At 38.2% G+C, this 23,961-nt stretch overlaps 1 protein-coding gene across 2 annotated transcripts in view; it reads right to left on the minus strand.

Annotated features, from left to right (window-relative positions):
• Positions 1 to 310: 310 nt before the first annotated feature.
• TBC1D23 (TBC1 domain family member 23) overlaps positions 311 to 23,961 on the minus strand; it is a 64,497-nt gene continuing 40,846 nt past the window's right edge. The window contains exons 10-19 of one of the 2 annotated variants that reach the window (XM_040980574.1): positions 22,323 to 22,415; positions 19,899 to 20,069; positions 18,097 to 18,139; positions 14,729 to 14,838; positions 13,065 to 13,204; positions 11,843 to 11,887; positions 9,803 to 9,891; positions 6,063 to 6,198; positions 4,503 to 4,697; positions 311 to 1,931 (exon numbers count right to left, since the gene is read on the minus strand). In XM_040980574.1, the coding sequence (XP_040836508.1) occupies positions 1,850 to 1,931; positions 4,503 to 4,697; positions 6,063 to 6,198; positions 9,803 to 9,891; positions 11,843 to 11,887; positions 13,065 to 13,204; positions 14,729 to 14,838; positions 18,097 to 18,139; positions 19,899 to 20,069; positions 22,323 to 22,415 (1,104 nt within the window). In that variant the 3' untranslated portion in view covers positions 311 to 1,849. The remainder of the gene's footprint in view (positions 1,932 to 4,502; positions 4,698 to 6,062; positions 6,199 to 9,802; positions 9,892 to 11,842; positions 11,888 to 13,064; positions 13,205 to 14,728; positions 14,839 to 18,096; positions 18,140 to 19,898; positions 20,070 to 22,322; positions 22,416 to 23,961) is intronic. The other variant, XM_040980575.1, reaches the window with a different exon arrangement.

Genomic DNA, 23,961 nt, shown 5'->3' on the forward strand with positions numbered 1-23,961 from the left:
TCATGAGTGTGGTGGTATTAAGATGATCTGGGAATGAATTTACAAAAGTTATATGGTTCATGGTAGTAACCAACTCACTACAAGTAGAACTATTTATCATTATTTTTAAAGTTACCTCTTTTCTTTCTCTCCTTTTTTTAGATAAACAAAAATGGGAAGCTAACTTTACAAACCAGCAAACTGAACACTTAAAATTCTACTGAAATAGTCTTTAACTTTCCAATTTTGTGGTAAAGGTTTACAAGCCGGGGGGGGGGGGGGTTGAGGGGGAGGGTACATAAAGAACAGAGAGACACTTTTAGGAACAAAGTTTTGAGCAAACTGTACTTGTTTATTTACAATTGTAATTTATAAACAGTAACACAAACATCTTTACAGTAATATGAAAAAAGTCCCGTGGCTGAAATAGGGGGGAAAAAAAGAAAAGAAAAGAAAAAGGGAGAGACTTTAGGATATTTCTAAAGGGAATGGCAAGGAAGGGAGAAAAATGCAATGTAACCATTCGGGCAGGGGAGAGTTATAAATATCAAATACTGCACCAGGTGCAATTTCATGCAAATGTCTTCAACCACTCAAATTTGTTATTCATTTAGACATCAAAACAAAATGCTTTGAATTATGCTGCATCTTATTCACTTGATTCCATTAAATAAATTAAAACAACTGGCTGTTAACAGAGTATGCTTGACAATTTTACCTTTCAATCTCTTAGGGAAAATCCACTGCATGTTGGGGACACAGCAGATGATGCTTACTATTTTCCAAACAGATTTTATAAAGCAATCATTCCAGAAAGCCACATGTGTTCCTGGATTTCACTCACCGAATGTGTCTAATGTGGACTGCAACACATTATTGACAAAGCTGCAAAATAAACTACAACGTTTTTCAGTTCGTCACATTAGTAGACCAAAAATAGTTTGAAGCTACTGAACTTAAATGAGAAGATAAAATCAACTAGAGAGAAGGAAATTTGGAAATTGATGATAAAAAACAATTGCAATTTATATAGCTGATTATTTGGCTTTTATTAAGTAGATATTAATATGCTGACAGACATAATCTCAATGAGGATAAATCAACGTGTGCTCCATTCCTGTCTTGAAATACCCTGAATCAGATACTAGACTTGTAAGATACGTTTCTGTGCTCAAAATGTTCATTTTCATCTTAATATGCCTACCTTAGAAACCTGCAGGATGCAGTTTAGTACTTTTAGAAGCACTTGATGTCCAAATTATTAGATAATACAGCAAAGGTGACTGGAATCCAAGTTTCAACATTTTACTCGTTGGACTATACTCCGAGCTGGCTGGAGTATTTAGCCATTTAATTAAATATATTTCACTCTATTTAATAAGAACAGAACAGAAACAGTTAAGCTAATTATTTATATTTTTGGTTTCAGATGTTGATCAGTGAGTAAAACTAAATGACGCAAGTAAAGAAGTCTCTTCAGCTAATTTTGTCTGTAATTTTTGGTGAAGACACTGCGAATATGTGTGCGGCTGCTTTTAAACCTGAAAGAGATGCTTGTTTCCTTAAAACAGCTCTTCAAAACAGAACTGCATGGTGCAGCCCCACACCATCACGGCACAGGGCCAGTTACTGCAAAGTCACTTAATAACTGACCTTTACAATAAATCATTTTATAAAACCAAAAATTCAAAAGAAATTTTTAAAAAGTTTAACTGTCCAGAGATTGATTATAATAATTTACATTTTCTTAGACCTGCTACTCAAGCACCCCATGAGCAAAAGAAAGGTCTTCATTTAGTATTCAGTCAGGAAATACATATATTCGTGTTTTTCTTGGTTGCCTTAATTTCTGAAGTAATTCTCATTTATATTAACTTTCCAAAGCATCCAAAACTTTCATGATCTGTTGTTTTATGGCTTTTGTGGCATCTCCTGCATTTGGAATCAAATACCTATGGGAGAAAAGTATATTAATATAGGACTTTTAGACCTGAACAGAAACGTCTTCAGAAAGAATTTTTTTTTCTGTTCACAAAGTCCGCAAAAATGCCTTCCCATATCTTCCCCCAAATTTATTTCAATATACATTTAAAAACTTAATTTTAAAGAAAAAAACTCAATGTGAAAAAAATTTGGTTTTTCACAGTATTTCACAAAATATAAAGCTAAGATTCTTTACAGAAGTATAACTATTCGTAATAGATATCAAAACACAATAGAAATATTCTGCTGGCAGCAGATAAACTTTAAAATTTATCTTTAGATGATATCTAGTTCTTAAACAATGACAATTACACAGAAATTCTAAGAATAGGTAGAAGAGAATATCAGGCTAATTGGCTTTAAATGCAAATATATTTTAATTATTTACCAAAATTTTAGATCTAAACAAAAACCACTGATTGATACATATGAACACAATAAACCCCAATTTCTTTAACAAAATATCCAGAAAAACCTTTAAAACATAAAGCTCAATTACTGTAATGCATGAGTCATAATTCAAATGTGATTTGGTTAGGATTACTTCAAATGTATGTATTTGTCTGTCCCAAGGAATCCAGATGTACAAATTTATCATAGAAAAATAAATAACAAATATGTAAGTAGGGAACTTAGTAAAATACTGTAAACAATTTAGCATTAAATAACAAGATATTAGTCAAATCAACACCCTGAAAATATTCATAATAGAATATTTATTATAATTTGCATTTATAAAAATGTAAATAAATGTGCAGTATATTAAGTTTGTTTAAAAAACAAGGAAAAAAAAACCTCACCCATATCACATTGTTTTTAATTTAGTATTATATGATTCAACTTTGGGGATATATTCTGAAATACATGACATTAGGTGACTTCATCATGTAATCACCACAGAATGTATTTACACAACCTTAGATGAGAAAGCTTACTACACATCCTGGCTATCAGATACAGCCTATTGTTCCTAGGCTACAAACCTGCATAGCAACTGAAACCCAACGTTAAGTATTTGTGTATGTAAACACGTAAGTACAAACAAAGGTGAAATAAAACTACGAGGCAACAAGAATTTATCAGTTCTACTGTAATCCTACGGGCCTACAGTCATATATGCAATCCACCACGGATTATATGTCATCCGTGAATGACAGCAGATGTATACATTCGCATAGAAAGATATCTAAAAAAGATACAAAAGTGTTAACAGGCTGGGATTTGGGAACTATATTCTTTACATTTTCCCTCATTATTTGAATATTTTCACAATGTGAATATACATACTAGTGATTTCATTTGTCTTGCCTCTTTTAATGAGGTATGTATAAACAGTATAGAATTATTTGCTACTGATTGTCAGTAAAAGGTAAAAAGAACTTAATTTTACCTTCAAACTGAAGTTGATTATTTAAAAGCGTCCAGACTTAAGCTATTTATTCAAGCACTCTTTAACAAATTTCACAAGAACAGCCTGAACCAATAACAAGGTAGAATGAATCATATGCCAGAAGTCAGGAGGGTTCTATTGGCTTTAATCGCAAGCCAGGTATCATATACGGGGATCTGGGTGCCTGGTCTAGTGATTAAGCTCTCAGCAGACACCTGCATCCATCTGAGAGTGCCTGGGGTTCAAACCCGCTCTCACCCTAGACTCCAAATTTCTGTTACTGTGTTGTCTGGAGGGCAACATGTGATGGATCAAGTGGCTGAGGGCTTGCCAGCCACATGGGAGAGATGAGGACTAAGTTCCTGACCTCCAGCTCTGCCTGGCATTTGAGGAATGAATCAACAGACTGGTACTGTCTCTCTCAAGTAAATTAACTTTTGAAAAAAAAATCCGGAAAGAACCCTCTCTTGGGCTTTATGGTTACATCCACAGGTTTAAAATGGTACCACCACAAGGCACCAAGGCCTTGTACCAGTCAATGAACTGTTGGTAGTCCAAAATAAGATATGGAAAAGCTCCTACAGACAGTAAACTATTAAATTACTTAGCATCTAATTCATGGACAGCTTGTCAAAACAGGAAAAATCTGATGAAGAAAATATAAATGCTTACATTCTGAGACCAGTTTCTTATTTCATTCCAAATCAGCATTTAATGCAGCACTATTATATAAAATATATAAATAATATACAATATACATATTATATAGATACTATATAATATATTATTTTAGTGTGTAGATATAATATAGATATAATTATATATAATTAGCAATTATTAGATATTAATCATACCCATATTATATATTTTATGATTAATATATTAGATATTTGTATATAATTATATATAATTAATATATTGTATATAATAGTGCTTATTCATATGTCCTTATGCCACAAAGTTTATGCAAGTAAACACATTTGCTGAAACCATCCATTTGACATAAGAATTACAGAGAAAAAGACAGCAAAGAATATTAATAAAAGTGATTCAGGCATCCCATTCTACCATCTGTTCATCCAAATAGAGAAACTGCTTAATAATGTAACTGAAGTAATTCAGATAATATCATTTTTACAAAGCATCTTACCTTTCAATTGCTAAGATTTCTATTCCTGAAGCACCGCTGTTTCCATACTTGAAAGTAATTAGCTCAGGATGTTTTTTTTTGGATGTAATTTTAACCACAGAATTTAGTGCTTGTCGTGACTGTATATATGCCAATCCTTTCCGTGAAAGAATCTCTCTTAAACAGTACATATGTGTTGCAGTAACCAACAGATGACTTGGTAGGAAAGCATGGAAAGAAAAAAGAATTCTAAATAAATGTATTTCAAAACAAGCATCACGTCAACAGCCCACATCATGAAAGCATTCAATCCTACATGAGTTCTGAGTCAAAAAGAGATATTAAAACGTGAACTCCATGTTTCAATTTCAGTTTTAAGAGTCAAGGAACTGTGGATACAATCCCAGGAACACAATGATCTTCCGCATGCCTTCTTCCCTCTTTCCTTCTCTTCCACCTCTCCTCTTTTTTTCACTTTTTGAGCTAATATTTTTAAAATTTACATTACAGTAAAAAGGCATAATAGGTTGAAATTTTCCTTTATTTGTAGGCAACATCACTTAATAATCCTGCAAGTACTTAAAAGGCATATTTTATAATAAATGTATGAATTGAAACCATTAAATAATTTTCTACGGAAATGGAACTAACAATATTATCAATATTCACAAACTATTCTGGCTGAACACACTGACGCCTCTAAAATCAAAGACTACTCTGCCTTCACCCTGAGGGTGAAATGAGCCTGAAATTACGAACGTCTTAACTACATTCAGCTCACTTTAAAAACAGTGACAGCACTCTTAGATTTCTATGCCATACAAGAAGACAAATAACACACAGGTCTAGAATTGGAAACATTCTGGAAGTAAACTGGCTGGATTAAAAAGACCCAATTTTTAATCAAATTAAAGTTTAATTAATTTTCGGTTGATTCAACACTTAACTGATCAAATTAAATTGGGATGATTAACTGAGAAGTCACTGAAAATAAAGAGGAGGGCAGAAGAGGGGCAGGAGAGGGACGGTGCGTGTGTTGACTAGTGGGTGAAATTAGATGTAATAGACAATGCAGTGTGTCAACCATGACCGGATCCTGGATTAAGAATCAAAAACAGACTACCTAAAGATATTTCAGAGATGCTCTGAAAAATTAAGTACGTTAATTTAAAATTTTGTTAGGTGAGGCACTGGCTCTGGAGTTGTGCAAGGGAATGCTCCCACTGTTGGCAGACTGACGCTGACCATTTGTGGGTGAAGAGCCCCATCTCTAAGCTGCTTTTGAATGGTTTGATAAAGGGAAGTGTGCGCGCGTCTGTATATGGAGTTTGGTGAAGATAGAACTGGTAAACCCAGAACAACTTCATAAAAACATTCACTGCATTATTTCTTCAATGCTTCATTTAAAATTTTCAAAACAAAAATTACCTAAGAGATATTTTTATAAATTAAAACACAAAACAAGTCAACAGATGGAAAAAAATCTTACTATACTTAGACAAATAAAAGTTTCGTAGGCTCAGTTTTACATTAACTTCCCCAAGTTCAATTTTATTTCTGAAGGAGACAGTTATAAAGTACCTAGGAATCATGTGTCCATTTTCTTTCACTTCTTTACAAGGAAAATGGTGCTTGATGTCTGGCTTGTTTATCCAAGTCTGAATGTTTACAATCTCTTTTCTATCATCATCTGATATTGAAGAACTGTCAATTTCATCTATAAAGAATTTAAAATGTTAAAAAATGTTATTATCAATGGCCTGAAAAAAAATCAGCACTATTTTGAACACATGGATTGAATAAACAAACCATAATTATAATCCAGCTACAATATTTCCATACACAGAATTACTAGAAAACATTATGCATGGTTAAAAAAAACCAAGTGAAATTGATAAGTATTTCTAAAGATTAAAGTAGTTGGAGGATATCAACTTCTTTTTTTTCCCATTTTTTTAAAAAAGATTTATTTTTATTGCAAAGTCAGATATATAGAGAGGAAGATCTTCTGTCCGATGATTCACTCCCCAAGTGACCACAATGGTCAGTGCTGCACTGATCCAACGCCAGGAGCCAGGAACTTCCTCCAGATTCCCCCACACGGGTGCAGGGTCCCAAGGCTTTGGGCCATCCTCAACTGCTTTTCCAGGCCACAAGCAGGGAGCTGGATGGGAAGTGGGGCTGCCAGTATTGGAACCAGTGTCCAATTGGAATCCCAGCACATTCAAGGCAAGGATCTCATCTGCTAGGCCACCACGCTGGGCCCTATCAACTTCTTCTTTGAAAAAGACTTATTTATGGGGCTGGTATTATGGCAAAGCCACCTAATAGCGGGCCTGGGGTGCCGGCATCCCATATGGGTTTTGGCTGCTTGGATTCCGATCTAGCTCCCTGTTTACAGCTTGAGAAAGCAATAGAGCATGGTTCAAGTTTTTGGGTCCCTGCACCAAGGGGGAGATCTGGAAGAAGCTCTCAGCTCTGACCACTGCAGCCATTTGGTGGGGTGAAGCAGCAAACGGAAATCTCTGTGTCTTCTCTCTGTAAATCTGCCTTTCAAATATAAAATCAGTCTTTGAAAAAGATTTGCTTGCCAAATGGCTGCAATAGCCAGAGCTGGCCTGAAGCCAACAGTCAGGAGCTTTTTCCTGGTCTTCCATGAAGGTGCAAGAGGCTGCTTACCCTAGGAGAGTGAGCAGGAAGTAATCAGAAATGAAGCCTATGGGATGCCAACTCTGCAGACAGTGGATTTACACACTACCTTTACATATAATGGTAACTGTGACCTGACTAGTCAGTATGCAGACAGGTCAACTTCCAAAATGAGACCTTCTTATGCACTGAAGGTGAAGATGACAGAGATCTTTTTCTCTTGCTGGTTTCTGACTTTAAGGAAAATAAGAAGTCAATCCTGGGATAATTAATTAAAGATGTAAGCTTTGCTTTCCTGAAATTTAAAACATTGTAATTATTTTTTTAAGACAAAGGAATTACAGTCCCTAAAGATATGAATTATAAATCTCCTTTTGTTTCTTAATACTTTCACATTTTATAACACACCTAAAGAAATCTGATATATCCAGGCCCGGCGGTGTGGCCTAGCAGCTAAAGTCCTCACCTTGAACACGCCAGGATCCCATATAGTCACCAGTTCTAATCCCAGCAGCCCCGCTTCCCATCCAGCTCCCTGCTTATGGCCTGGGAAAGCAGTTGAGGATGGCCCAAAGCATTGGGACCCTGCACCTGCGTGGGAGACCTGGAAGAGGTTCCTGGTTCCCAGCTTCGGATTGGTGCAGCACCGGCTATTGCACTCACTTGGGGAGTGAATCATCGGACGGAAGATCTTCCTCTCTGTCTCTCCTCCTCTCTGTATATCTGACTTTGTAATAAAAATAAATAAATTTTTAAAAAAATTTGATATATCCATACTTGAGCTTAAATAAAAATGAAGCCGTCACCCACCAGCAGTGGCCGGTGCAGTGATGGACTGAACTGGTCCATGCACTAGTTGGTGCACAAAGAGTCAAGTCTGAGGATTCACCAGGTGAGATTTTTGGGGGGACTCCCCAAGTATTTCAACTGGACTCAAAAAAAGTCTCAAGATACGTGGTTCAACCTTGGGGTACAAGTACCAGGACTTGGCCTCCTCAGTTGCTGACATCTGTGTAACAGAATATACCCAGATGCTCATGAAAGACTTGACAGCCAGCTCATCCACGTCAACAGAGGACATCCAGAACCTCATTCAAACATGTTCTCAACCCTGCTACAATGAAGCCAACAGTGTTTCAGAACTTCAAGATCACTGACACAGCACGCTTGGAGTATTCTTCCCCATGTTGGGGTCTCCAAGGCGATATCAAATGACTGTCTCCAACCCTGGGTGCTGATTGTGATAATACAGGGCAAAATGGTGGGAAGGGAAAATAGGGTAGAACAAAGAGGAGAGGGATTGGGACTGTTTCATGGAAAAATAATAACAACAAAAATTTTTTTAAAAAGAAAAACCTCGAAGACCACCAGTTTCAACTGGAAAAATATTGGTTAAATAAATTACAGAATATCCATATATTTTAGAATGAGGCATATGATCTCAAATGCAACATATACTATTACCTGTTGAGGTGAGACTTAGCAGTCCCCCCAATTTTGAAAATAGATGTTTTTTTCCTAATTCAATACACGTATCAATAAACACTATGATTATCGAATCGGGATGATTTCAGCAGTAGGGGCACAAACTATTATTTCTTGACACAATGTCTCCACCTTGTGGCCCTTAAGGACATTGCTTCCAGTTTCAAAAGGATTTTTTTCAGAAGTCCCCATTATGGATTTCTTTGAGCTTCAGTGCTATAATTCTCAATTGTCTAGAGGAGTGATCAAAGGGATTAAAACCAATCACAAGGATATTTGGTTTAGATGCTTTTTTTTTTAAAGATTTATGTGAGTGCCAGTATTCCATATGGGTGCCCACTGGATCTCAGTGCTCCATTTTTGACCGAGCAACCTGCTAATGTGTCTGGGAGGGCCGTGCAAGACTGTCTAAATGTGTGGACCTCTGAAATCACATGGGAGGCCTGGATGAAGATCTTGTCTCCCAACTTTGGTCTGGCCCAGCCCCAGCCATTGCATTCATTTGGGGAGTGAGCCAGCAGACGGAGAAAACGATTTCCTCCCTCCACCTCTGCCTGTGCAACTGCCTTTCAAATAAATAAATGAATCCTGTTTTTAACTGAAACTTAATTGGCCTTTTAGTTGAATGTCAGACTTACACAGAAAGAGGGAAATAGAGACACAGACCTCCCGTTCACTGGTTCACAGTCCAGGTGGATGCAAGAGCTGTGGCTGGGCCAGGCCTAGCTCAGGAGCCAGCAGCTTCTTCTAGGTTTCCCCTGTGGGTGGCAGGGGCACTAGGACTCGGGCCATCTTCCAGTGCCTTCCCAGGCCTTTAGCAGAGAGCTGGATAGGAAGCAGAGCATGAACCAGTGCCCATATGGGGTTCTGGCATTGCACGTGGCAGCCATATCCCCTTCACCACAATGCCAATCTGTTAAACACTATTTCTAAACTGAAATTCACCAAACTATCATCAGTCTATTCTTCTAAGCAAATAACTACGTACTGATTAATCAGCATTTCTTGCTGCATTTCTAATGGGCACAGATTTTAAAGACAAGTTTTCGTACAAAGCCACTCTCTGAAATCTTTACAGAATCTTACTTTTTTTTCCTTAAAGCAGTTGTCAGGCCAGCCCCTAAATAACCTCTAGAATCATGTCTGGTGACTGTCCAAAGCAGCCTTAGGTAAGTGAATTACTACACCTGTGTCATATTCCTCTTCATCTCCAATGCTGAAAACAGGCTTTACACCACGGTAAGGCTTGCCCACTCTGTCACTGCTGCTCACATGCCTGTGTTGTAGGGAGAAAAAATCATAAAATGTTATCAAAGATGTCGACCAAGCATCATTTCAATGTTTAAACAAAATATGAATGTTTGTTCCCTTCAGCCCCAAATGACCCATTCCTTTTGGGACAGTGAGGTTAAGGAAACTAAAAGACGACAAATAAATCATGTTAGCAAAGTCATGTTAGCATGAAATAAGGACGGGACAGGGTGAATAATCAATCTATACAAATTAACTTTTCAACAGCTTTAGAATTCATGTTAAAACTAACACTCAGATCTGTTGGCCCTAGGGAACTACTTATCCTTTCTGTACTTTGTTTCCTCATCTGTAAAATGGTAACATTGGGGCTGACATCATGTGCAGTAGGTAAAGCCACTCCCTTTGATGCTGGCAGCCCAGATGGGTGCCAGTTCAAGTCCTAGCTGCTCCACTTCCACTCCATGTCTGGCTAATGCCCTGGAAAAAGTGGCAGAGGATGGCCCTAGGGCTTGTGCCCTTGCCCTCAAGAGTTTATGAAACTCCTGGCTCAGCCTGGCTCAGCCTTGGCTGTTGCAACCATGGAAGAACTGAAGATGGAAGACAGAAGATCAATCTCTCTCTCCGTAACTCTATCAGATAACTAACATTCTTTAAAAGAAATCATAGAATTATAACAGAAACTCTGTAATTAGCATTGTATAAGGAACAGTCACAAAAATAAAACTTTTCATTAGGTAACTTAGAATATAAGCCATTATCTTTAAAAGCAGTATGTCTATAAGTCACTGAAAACACTTGAAATGATTTAAGGAAAAAATCAACTATATTCTAAAGTTTGATTTACATTCCAAGTATGACTAGAATTTGTTTCAAATATTCATATATCTTGTTACAGTTGACACTGTATTTGTAGAAAATCTGTATGAATATCAAAGCTGTAATATCATAGAGATTAAGTTGGTAAATTTTTTTTGTCCTAACTGAAGATTAGGTACATTTTTTTTTTAGATTTATTTTATTTTTATTACAAAGTCAGATATACAGAGAGGAGGAGAGACAGAGAGAAAGATCTTCCGTCTGATGATTCACTCCCCAAGTGACCACAATGGCTGGAGCTGAGTCAATCTGAAGCCAGGAGCTCTTCTGGGTATCCCACATGGGTGCAGGGTCCCAAAGCTTTGGGCCATCCTCGACTGCTTTCCCAAGCCACAAGCAGGGAGCTGGATGGGAAGCGGGGCTGCCGGGATTAGAACCGGTGCCCATATGGCATCCTGGCGTGTTCAAGGTGAGGACTTTAGCTGCTTGGCCACGCTGCTGGGCCCTGATTAGGTACATTTTTAATTCTCAAACATATGAAGTCTTTGTCTTTTAATTGCAAGGACATCATTGAATGTAGCAGAAAACAGATTACATGTTAAAATATCCACCACAGTCTAACTTCTTTCAAGGAAAATGAAACAGATGATATGCCCAGGCTCTTTAGAATAAACTGGAGATATTACCTTATGAACACAATTATACATATCTCAAGAAAAACCTAAAATTCTAAAACTACATAATGAATTGTGCTTACGTTTAGGTATTAACATTGTCTCTACTGTTAAGGAAGGCAATATAAACACAAGTCTCCAAGCTAGTACTCTGAGTTCCTGACTTCTACCTGCATTTCTTTGTATAGGCTTCCCCTGTCTCAGAATAAAAACTTCACGTTTCATGAAGTTCTTGGGTTTGAATGAATTTCATTTTCTTCTGAGGAATGAGAGAGACCAAGAAACACGCAAGAACTAAAAAACACAAACAATCAAGCAGAAACCCAAAAGAAAAGCAGATGAATTGGCATGGCACACTCGTACAGGCAGAATGAGAAGATTTTAGCTGCATGATGTTAGCCCAGGCGGCACAGCTCGCAGACAGCACAAGGCATGCTAATCAACAAGGATGGCTGCATAAAGTGGCTCTACTCATTGGCTTACCGCTCTGTGCATGATCTGTCTGGCCAAGGAAGATTGAAAGACATTCTACAGAAGATTCAGGCACAGGATAGAACAAAATGATTATAAAAAATGCAAAAGCTTTACAATAAAAATACAGCATAACCAGTGTATATAAAGAAAACATCTCATTCTATATACAAAGAAAAACAAAAAGTGAGTTTTAAATAACACTTTAACAAAGGAACAGCCTTTTTGATAAAGTTATTACCTGGCCATTTTAAAATAAAACTTTAGCATGAATTAGTGGAAACACTAATTCAAATGGGCAGGGTTAAGCTTTTGAAAGCAGGAGTAACTACTGAGCAAATTTCTCAGGCTAATTAGAACATTGCAGCAGTTAACAGTTGGTATTTCAGATAAAGTACAACTTCTTAGACTAGTGAAAATAACCTATTATCTTAATATTTATTAAATGGGTGGGGGAGTACTATAAGAGAAAGACAACAAATCCCTCATACTCAATTCTTAAAGTCACTTATTTTAACTTTCCCAGGATACTGCAATAAGACACGACAATGAAATAAAAGAACACATTTCAAAGATCAAGCTTGCTTAGAAATGAAGGCTGTACTGCAATCTCAAGGCAAGCTCTGAATTCTTATTACAACAAAAAGGAATCAGACTAACATGTGGAAAAAGTACATGCATTATAAACTCTGAGTTACAATGAGACAATATATTCTAAACATCCTTATCAACTGCTAGCTATGACCCTCTTTTAATAATTCATGAGTAAATTGGGTTTATATTTACATTTAATTCATGGGTTTATTGGGTTTATATTTATATTCTGTAAATAAAATTCTATGACGATATGAACTCTCAGATTTGAGAAAGTAGATTTTGGCTATATCCAACACGACCATGAGAGAAAGTTCCTGCCAAGCGATCACAGTGCTGAATAGATAATTCTCCATTCACTTAACATTTGGGAAACAGTAATTATATGAAGTGTAATACACAGGAACGCTTGCTGAATTGGTAATGAATGGCATGAATGGGTAGATTGATTATGTCAACTCTGATCAGTGGAAGAGTAATAAAGTACATCATGAACTTATATCAAAAACAAACTGTGAAATCACCTAAAAGACAATGTACCTTATGCTCCTTTTCTAGAATACATTCATAGTAATATTTACTCAGTGTAAGACAAATTTTAGTTTTAATTACACATCATAGACTTGCATGAACAACTCACCGGTCGACAGGAGTCGATGTGTTCTCAATAAAACTGATAACTTTTTCTCTAACATTAACAGATTTTGTCTTCAAAGCCACAGTCATTTTGTTTACTAGTGATTTCACTCCTCTGTCATTTGAGCCATTGAAAGAGTCACCCTGAAAAAAAGAGACATATATAAATTAATTGATTTTAGGATGATTAGCAGGTCCATTACTGGTAAAGTCTGTCCGTGTGTCTGAGCTGCATTCTTGCCAGATTCAGATGCTGAATCCTAACTCCTAATACACTTCAGAGTGTGACTGCGATTGGCGATAGAGCCCCATTAGAGGTTAAGTATTACTAGATGAGGTCATGTGGGTAACTCCTAGTCCAATCTGAGCAGTCACCTTCTAAGAGGTAGGACAGGAATACATGACAGATGAAGTCCTGGGGGGATGGGCGGGGGGCAAAGATGGGTCATCAGCAAGCCAAGGAGAGCGACCTCAGGATACACACAACCAGCCAACAACCTCCTCTTAAACTTCAACCTTCCATTTCTATCATTCAAGTCATCCAGTATGTGGGATACTTGTTATGGCAGTCCTGGAAAATCAACTCACTACTTTTTAAAGAATAAGGATGAAAGGGCAGGTGTTACAGGACAGCACATCAAGCTGCTGCCTGAATCCCATATTAGGCAACTACTGTGATTCAAATCCAGCTTCCTAGCAATGAAGTAGATGATGCCCAGGTTCTTCCCTGTCATCCATATGAGAGACCGGAGTGGAGTTCCAGGCTCCTGGTTTTAGCCTGATCTAGCCTGGCTGTTGGCAGGCATTTTGGAAATGAGGATGCAGAATACCATTTTCTCTATCTCTATCCTTTTCTCACTTTGTCTTTCAAGGAAATCTTATTTAAAAATGTAGAAATAGAAAATTATATTTGCATATACATATATGCATGGTCTTCAGTTACATTTATAAGAAATACTGAAATACATTTATAAGAAATACTTCCCTGAAAATATAAGTGCATTGTCATTCACATAGCTGGTTTTAAACATGTATACTTTGTACGGTTGGGTTTTGTAAAACATTCCCATCTAGGTCTGTTATTTCTTCAAAAAATTTCTTCATATACTTAACACAATAGGTGTGGACATAACTCTTTTCTAAAAAAAAAAATCATTTTATTTCAAAGGCAGGGAGCCAAAACCAAAGAGAAGAGATAGAGCTCTTACCCACTGGTTCACTCGCCAAATGCTTAAAGATCTTGCTGGAGATTATGATGAAAAGAGGGTTATAGAGGTAAAATGTGAGCACAGGTGTGCAGATACAAGGGCTCAGATAGTAACCATGACCTTAAATGCCTCTTCTTATTTCTATTTCTCTATTTCTCTGTAAAGAATAACCATTGGCGGGGGATCCAGAATTATCTCCATTAGATATTTAAGCTGGAGCATATGGTAATACCAAATTGCAGCTAGACTACTGGAAATGAAAATGAATTTAGCATCTAGACTACAAGAATTCCTGACTAGTTCAGTTGTGCAGGCTTGCTCCACTATTTCACTAACTTCACAATAATGATGTTCCTTATTATATGAGTAAAAATATTTTAACTTCATTTCCATTATGATGAGGATTTAGTAAGTAATCACCTCTATGAAGTCTGGTGACGTATTCTACACATACACTTACATCAACAGAAGAACTGATGCTGCTTCTTGAGCCCGAGGTACTAGCAATCCAATGGCCATATCCATTTTCAGGCCCATCCACATTAATGTCTGCCAGGTGCTGCTGCAGTGCTAGGATAACCGGAACAAATAACACAGGAAATATTAAAACCCTTTGGAAAGATTCATTCCCAAAGAAGTGCAATAAACCTGTCACAGCTGAAGAAAAAAGGATCTACGGTCATAACCACAAATACCTTCCTGCATTTCTGCAAAGGAGTAAAGGGACTGTAGGCTGTAGCAAACCCTTTCCTTCCTCCTAAGGCCCTCTTTACACAGATGTATTTATTCTAAAGATTTACTCATTACTTTCATTGGAAAGGCAGATTTACAGAGATCTTCATCTGCTGGTCCACTCCCCAAATGCCCATAAAACCCAGAACTGAGCCAATCTGAAGCCAGGAGCCAGGAGTCAGGGGCCAGGAGCCTCCTTCAGGTCTCCCACAGGGCTGCAGGGTCCCAAGGACTTGGGCCATCCTTGACTGCTTTCCCAGGCCACAAGCAGGGAGCTGGATGGAAGTGAAGCAGCCAGGACATGAACTAGTGTCCATATGGGATGCCAGTGCTTAGAGGTGGAGGATTATCTACTTCAGCATTTACACAAGCTCCACAGATACCATTTTTAAACTGCCCTTAAGGCTGCTATTTGTACAAGTTTTATATTTTCTATTTGAAAAATTAATCTTTAAAGTCTCAAACACAATCTCTGCAACATTTTTACGATAAAAAAAGTTAGTGAAAACCTATTGTGGCATTTGTTATGCCAGAGGAATTCTCTTAATAAAAATAGCAGTCACAGGCACTAACATTCATGGAAACAGGGACTACTCCTGGTAAAAGAAATAATTCAAAGTTTTTTCCAAAGTTTCTGAAGGCTCAACTATAACTACACACACACACACACACACACACACACACACACACACACAGAAGGCTCAACTATAACTACACACACACATACACACACTCACAAAAGCTCTAAAAATACTTTTGAGAATTACAAATCTAATAATCACATTTCAGGATATCTAATAAATAGCACTGGACATGGGGATGGTCCTTGTTTAGCAGTAATGAAAATAACTCCAATGGCGGGGGGCAGTGTTATGGCTCAACTGGCTAATCCTCTGCCTGTAAGCTCCAGCATCTTATTTGGGTACCAGTTCATGTACCAGCTGCTCCCCATAAGGACTGCTTGGTGTCCCAGATGCTCCACTTCCCATGCAACTCCCTGCTTGTAGCCTGGGAAAGCAGTAAAGGATGGCTCAAACCCTTGGGACCCTGTACCCACGTGGGACACCCAGAAGAAACTCCTGGTTCCTGGCTTCGGATCGGCTCAGATCCAATCACTGAGGCCACTTTGAGAGTAAATCAGCAGATGATCTTTCTCTTTGTCCCTCTTCTCTCTGTAAATCTTTCTAGAAAAAAATAAATAAACCTTTGAAAAATTATCTTTTATATACTGTTTTTCAGTCATTCTGGTTAAACATTCTTTATTTTAAAAAGTAAGACTAGGGACCGGAACGGAAGCCCAGTGGCTAATGTTCTTGTCTTGCATGCACCAGGAATCCATAAGGGCACCAGTTCATATCCCAGCTGTTCCAATTCCCATCTAGCTCCTTGTTTGTGGCCTGGGAAAACAGTGGTGGAGGATAGCCAAGTACTTTGGGATACTGCAGTCATGTGGGAGACCCAGAAGAAGCTCCTGGCTTCAGATCAGCTCTGCTCTAGCTGGTATGGCCATTTGGGGAGTAAATCATTGTACTGAAGATCTTTCTCTGTCTCTCTTCTCTGTAAATCTGCCCTTCCAATAAAAATAAACAAATCTTTAAAAAAAATTTTTTTATTTTAAAGATTTATTTTTATCAATTTTTTATTGGAAAGGCGGATATACAGAGAGGAGAGACAGAGAGGAAGGTCTTCCGTCCGATGACTCACTCCCCAAGTGAGCACAACAGCCGATGCTATGCCGATCCGAAGCCAGGAGCCTCTTCTGGGTCTCCCACGCGGGTGCAGGGTTCCCAAAGCTTTGGGCCGTCCTCGACTGCTTTCCTGGGCCACAGGCAGGGAGCTGGAAGGGAAGCGGGGCTGGCTGGGATTAGAACTGGCGCCCATATGGGATCCCGGGCGTGCAAAGCGAGGACTTAACCACTTGCGCCACCGCGCCGGGCCCTAAAAAAATTTTTTAAATCCCATTTTGTAGATAAATTCTTGGTATGAACTTCAGACATCATGATATGAGATAATGACATCCTTGCTAATATCAAGAAGGGCAAAAGGATATAATACTTCCAAATTTATAAAAATTTTAAGAACTTGAGCAATAAAATTACATTAGGTTGATCTTATTTTAGTAAGACTATCAGGATTAAAATTCAAGATTCATTTACTTTTCACATCTATTGTCTTGATTTTAGTCATTAATTTCCCCCAGGATTTATAGTTTAATACTTTTATGGTATTACTTTTTCTAATTATAAGAAAGGCTCTTTTTAATCTTATTGCAATTAAGCAATCCTTCAAAAATTCTCAAATACTTAACTGCAGAGATCGTGCCAATTAGTTCACTATCCCAGATTACTACACATTATTCTGCAGATTAACACAGCCTTTTTCATTCCAGTCGATCAACATTTAGCTGTTTCAATGTTTAACGTGATGGGCTGGCATTGCGTTAAGCCACGACTTGTGACGTGGGCATCCCTTATCATAGTGCTAGCTCCAGTCCCAGCTGCTCTGCTTCTGATCCAGCTTGCTCTAACACATGTGGGGAAGTTGCAAAAGACGGCCCAGGTACTTACACCCTTAACACCATGTTGGAGACTGGGACAGAGCTCCGGGCTCTAACGACTGGCCTAGACTAGCGCTGGCTATGCAAGCCAGCTAGGGAATGAATCAGCAGATTGAAGAGCTCTCTCTCTCTCTCTCTGTGTCTCTCCCTTTCTTTTACACAAACCAAGAAATAAATAAAATAGAATTGTAAATAAAATGCTTACACAGTATAAAGGGTATACAGTAAGAATTCCTCCAACCTTTGCTTCCCAGGCCTACTAACTAGTTCTCTTACAGGCAAATAATATAGGCAGTTTTTCATACAGACATTTAGAGAATTAAATACATATAAATAGTCTTTTATCAAATATTCACTCTTGTCATGTTAAGTTTGTCTGCTATATGTATGTTCTTCCTGGCCTGACTTTTCTGAAAATACAGAATGACTAAATAGAATACCTCATCATTAACTAATTATGTCACTGCAAATTCACTGTGCTTATATTCAATGTAATTTTTTCTAAAAAGTGGAGACAAAGAAAATAAATTAAATCTTACCCATAAATCCTCCACTGGCAATACTCACATATTCTTTGTTTTTCTGTAACAAAAATTTAAATGTAGTTAAAGTTTCTGATAGTTCTGAGGCATTGTTGAATATTTACATATTATATGCTTGCAAACCAGGCTGGGCAGGGCTACAAAACCTGCTGGCCTACATGTAAAACGGGTTAGGGGGAGAGTCAGGCTGGACTAAGAGACTACATCCATTGGTGCATGCATGAGCCAGAGTGGGTGCAGGCTAGTTGGGCACTGCCACAGAATTAGCTGGCAAGTGCTGTGTCTGGGGGCAAATTCTGTCAAGCTAGACTGTACAACCACCTGGAGAGTGCAAGATCGGGCCTGGGAGTGGGCCTAGTAGGGAAATTGTGGGCACCTCTCTGATGGGCTCCCAACTCCCACTGGTAAGTATGAGAACCATGGCAAGGGGCAGGCCTGTCTAGACAGGAGACAGCACCTGCTGATATAAATGTGGACTGGATAGTGGGGCTGGTTGGGTTGAGCTAGGTTTCAATGCCCATTGATATGTATGAGCTGAATGAGATGCGGGACAGACTGGATCAGTTTGCTGCATATAATGGCAACCACAGAAACTAGGGTTGGAGGTGAGCCTAGTGGGGGTTATTGCGGGTCACTCCAACGAGGCTGCAGTTTCCATTGGTATACTTGAGGGACAAGTGTGTGGTGAGCAGGGTTGGGTTGGACCGGAGCATTCACTGTTTTACATTAAGAGTAGGGAGCTGGAGAAATAACCAACTCAGAAACTATAGCTACCAGTGTGTGTATAGGCTGATGTGGGTGACGGACTGAGCCCAGACCTCATACTGGCAAACACACACGCAAGAGTCAGGTCTGGGATGATTTTAGATGAGGTTTCTTTGGGGATCCCCCCTAACAGAACTGTTGGACTCAGAATTCCAACTATGGGGAGAATCAAAGGAACAGTGGTCTGACTGTGGAGTCCATGTTTCAGAACTGGGCCTCCTCAGTGATCTAAAGGAACAGTGGATGGCATGCCCAGATGCACATGGTATGTATAGCAATCTGTTGGGTCTTGTAAAGGACATCTGGCATTGTAGCAGAGGGGGAAAGGCAGAATAAATAGGTCAACTCCCCCAGCAAAGAGTGGACAGCAAATATGTGGGTGAATGGAGACTCTAGGGTGGACTGTGTCAGTCACTTGGAAGGATTTCCTCATCCTTGGATCAGTGAGATCAACAGTATTTCAGAACTACTGAAACCACTTCAGCAGAACGCTTAGGACATGTTTCATATCAGGGACCCTGGGATGACATCGGGTGGCCATTGCCCATCCTCAGGTACTGAGGTGGTTGGGAGGCTGAGTGTGGCTTCTTCCCTTATATCCACTGTCCCCCAAATACAGGAAGAAGGAAAAAAATGTGGAAACCTACTTTCCCCTAACCCTCAATTTCCCATCCTAATAAATTACGTAAATACTATCAAAAATAAAATTAAAACATATTAAAAATAAATAAAAATATGGTATTGCAAATCTACAATACAATTAGTTACCTGTCTGAAAAACATAATTTTTTAGCCCTGTCAGTTTTTATATAGAAATGAACTGCCGATATTTGTAACTTAAACATGAAAAATAAATCATAAAAGCACGAGACCAAAATTGAAGATGATCTTTTCTGGCAAGAGACAAAACCATGCATCTGTGAAGGAAATGGTAGATAGATATGATAGCATACACGAAAGCAAAAAGGTAAGTATGCAAATTCCTTCAAGCTGATAGCAATAAACAAGCAAAAGAGATACAATTATTACCATACCTGTAAAAAGTGTGCGAGAACCATGTTCATGTACATGTCTTCTTCCTCCCTACCACTGCCCATAAAGCAGAGGTGCTCCCCACCAGCTACGGAACCAGACTCAATGGACTGCTTCTGTGCTTCCAGCAAGGATTTTACCGACTGTGCAAACTCAGATGGATTCTGGAGCATCTAGACAATCAGAAAAAACAATGTTTTAATCTGACAAGCCTGTGTTTCACACATATTTGCAAAGCTTAAAATATTTTTCTGGGATGGGGTGGGGAAGGGAAATCCCAGTGCCGGGATACGCCTTGCAAACAGAGTGAAAATGCAACAAACAAAATCCTGTGGATAAAGAGAAAAAATACATATAAATGGATCTATAACATGTAAGAAAAAAAGCTGAACATTCATTATTACATTACTAAAACTACAACAATGCAGAAAAAAATCTATTGTTACTGTTTTTGTCTTTCATGTAACAGAAAACTTTTACAGTATCATCACACTTTAACACCAAGTATAAAAAAAACCCAGTAACAGCTCAAAACAAGCTATTTTTTTCCATTTATATACCAGACCATATATATCTCAGACATTAAGTCACAAATAGTAAACACTATTTATTACTGTGAGATTAGAATAAACAGTTGAAAATTCATTTAGCTGCAAAACTTTCAATTTTTAATTTACATATTAGAAAGGTAAGGAGAGGAAGAATAGTGGGGACAGAGAGAAATCATCATCTACTTGTTCACTCAGTGAAATGCCTACAGTCAAGGGTGGGCCAGGCCAAAGCCAGGAGCCTAGAACTCAATCCATCCCCCACTGGGAAGGAAAGGACCCAAGCGCCTGAACCATTACCTGCTGTCTCCCAGGATACACACTGGCAGGAAGAAGAGAAGCTGGGATTTTAGCACCAGGAATGTGGGCTTCCAAATTACCAACTTAGCCACTCTATTAAATGCCTGCCCCACTCTAATTTTTAAAAACCTGTTATAATGGGAATTCATAAAAACAGTGAAAACGCAACAGAACAATGAACTATATATAAAAATAAGTTGTAAAATATAAATAACATATTTACAAAAACGCCCAATGTCATTGTTAGTCAATATTTTTCACCCATGATTCCGGTAAATTATAAAATAATTAGTAATAGTCAATAATACTGATGACATAGTCATTCTCATTTACACTTATGAAGTATAAGGTGGCTTAGCTTTGAAAATATTTTTAAAGTTTAATTTGTTATATTTATTTGGAAGGCAAAGCAAAAAAGAGAGGGATAGACACAGAGAGAGGGAGCAAGGGGGAGAGAGAGAAAAGTGAGGAGTGATTTTACATCTATAGGTTTACTCCCTAAATGCCTGCAACATGCAGATCTGGGCCACCTGTGCAAGTAAATGCCTGGAGCTCCATCCCAGTCTCCCACATGGTGGCAAAGATCTAAGTACTTGAGCCATCATCTACTGCTCCCAAGATATGCATTAGCAGGAAGCTGGATTAGAACCAGAATGAGGATTTGATACTACACTTGATCTTAGCCAAAAGGCTGAGAAGCGATAGAATGAGGATTTGAATCCAGGCATTTTGATATGAAAGGCAGATGTCCCAATCAATCTCTTAACTACTTGGCCAGTCTCCAATCCTGAATACATTTTAAAAATGTCTAAGGGAGAAATTTCAAAAGGTTCGGAGTTCACCCGCAGGATATAAAGCGGTTGTGGTGGCCTTTTTCACCTATAGTGTCCTCCACTTGTCAACGAGTTTCTTCTTAACACCCGCCATGCATGTCCTTTCTCACACCCTTTCCTCGGCTGGTAAACAGAAGGGTAAACTGCTTCTTCAACCAAAGGGTCACCATTATCACTCCTCTTTCTGTTGTCCCTATCTCTGAGGCTCTCATAACCCAAGAAGGGCTTATACGAGGCCACCATATGTTCTTCCAATGGCTCCACATATTTCACGATATTTACTTCCTTCCTTCATTACTTCATTCCTTCAATTGAAACAACCCTAGGATAGTAATTAACAACTGAGCACATACATGCCTTATTAAATAGTAGTTTCTTGTACATATAAATGCTCAATACTAAAAAATTTACAATTTAAGTTTTTAACATTCTTACTCAATTTATTATAAGAGCTGACATTTATGGAGTACTTACAGGTGCAAAGCACTATGCTAAATGCTCTATCAGGTAGCTGAGAATCAGGTAGCTGAGAATGCTCTATCAGGTAGCTTAGAACTTTCTGACACAACAATGGTAAGCAGGAATAAGCCAGAGTTCACATCGTTTCACACACCCTTTATGATGTCATAAGGGTGTCAAGAAAAATATCCCCAGTCTGGGACATGTGTATTTATTTCTAAGATAAAGAAAGTAATTATCTTCACTTTTACTTTTAACAAAACACTTCATCAGCATTTATACTAACCAGATCAGAATCTAAGTGGAAAGCAGTTGATAAATGACCAGCATTATACTGTTCTGCAGGACGACAATCCACCACGAAGAACCGGACTCCTTCCTAAAAGGGAAATATTTGACATTCGAATTTACAAGGTGTTTCATATTATAATGTATAACAGTAAAAGAATTAGCCAACAAAAGGAGATTAAGTTTATTAAGAAAATAGGTCTCACATAGTATTAGGAGGACTCTATTAAAATAGAAAGACGAAATAATTTCAAGGTTCTATCTATACATTTATTCATTTCTAAACAGTTAAAACATTTTTGATACACTGTTCTTGACTGGAAAGCCCTTAAATATGTATAAAGAAAATGTCATTTTAATATATAGAACTAATTGTACTGGAATTTATTTTTTTTAAAGATTTATTTTTATTATTTTTTTATTGGAAAGGCGGATATACAGAGAGGAGAGACAGAGAGGAAGAGCATCCATCCGATGATTCACTCCCCAAGTGAGCGCAATGGCCGATACTATGCTGATCCGAAGCCAGGAGCCTCTTCTGGGTCTCCCACATGGGTGCAGGGTCCCAAAGCTTTGGGCCGTCCTAGACTGCTTTCCCGTGGCACAGGCAGGGAGCTGGAAGGGAAGCGGGGCTGCTGGGATAGAACCGGCGCCCATATGGGATCCCGGGCGTGCAAGGCGAGGACCTTGACCACTGTGCCACCGCGCCGGGTCCACTGGAATTTATTTTTAAATGTGTATTACTTAAATACCAGCTATGAATACAACATTAGAATTACTATCCTTTTGCAAATAAATCCACAAACTTATTAACAACTCAATTCAAGTGAAACCTGTGTTTTGCAAGGGAGGGAGAGCAGGAGGAGGCAGGTTTTGTAATGCCAGTTTGAGCAGAAATTTTTTACATGAGTGTTTTCAACTAAGACTACATTGCTTTTAAATATTAAAACAAAACATTTTAAACAATAAGTTATTACTGAGATATTTATGCTTTGAATTCTCAATAACTCATACAGGTAATTAAACTGAGACTTGCTAAACACATCTGTATCTGTTACATTCCCCTGTTCAAAACTGGAACACATCCCACTTTCTAAATGCACACATCCATGGTAAACTACTGAACCACTAGTTATAAAGAGAATACGCTTAGAAAAAATATTACTGGTCAAATTTTTAATTTTCATTAAAAAGTGAATGTAACCCTCTATTTAAAGTAGCTCAATAGCAAAGACATGGAAATAACCTCATACTATAGAGCAGTGGTTATCAAAACAGCCTGGTACTGGCACAAAGACAGAAAGGAAGATCAATGGAATAGAATAGAAGCACCAAAAGGGAACCCACACAAATACAGCCAATTAATCTTTGACAAAAAGACCAATGACAACTCAAGCAAGTGGGAAGGCCTCTTTAATAAATGTTGTTGGGACAACTGGCTGATAGCCTGTAGAAACAAAAAGATAGACCCACATCTATCACCATACACCAAGATCCAATCTACATGGATAAAAGACCTAAACCTACATCCAGAAACCTTCAAACTCTTGCAGGAAAATGTAGGAAATACCCTGCAAGACCTAGGAGTAGGTTCCGACTTTCTAAGAAGGACACCAAAAGCAATAGCAGTTGAGAAC

Source organism: Ochotona curzoniae, unplaced genomic scaffold (genome assembly GCF_017591425.1).
Source record: "Ochotona curzoniae isolate NIBS_2020 unplaced genomic scaffold, NIBS_Ocur_1.0 contig_3498, whole genome shotgun sequence".
NCBI lineage: Eukaryota > Metazoa > Chordata > Mammalia > Lagomorpha > Ochotonidae > Ochotona > Ochotona curzoniae.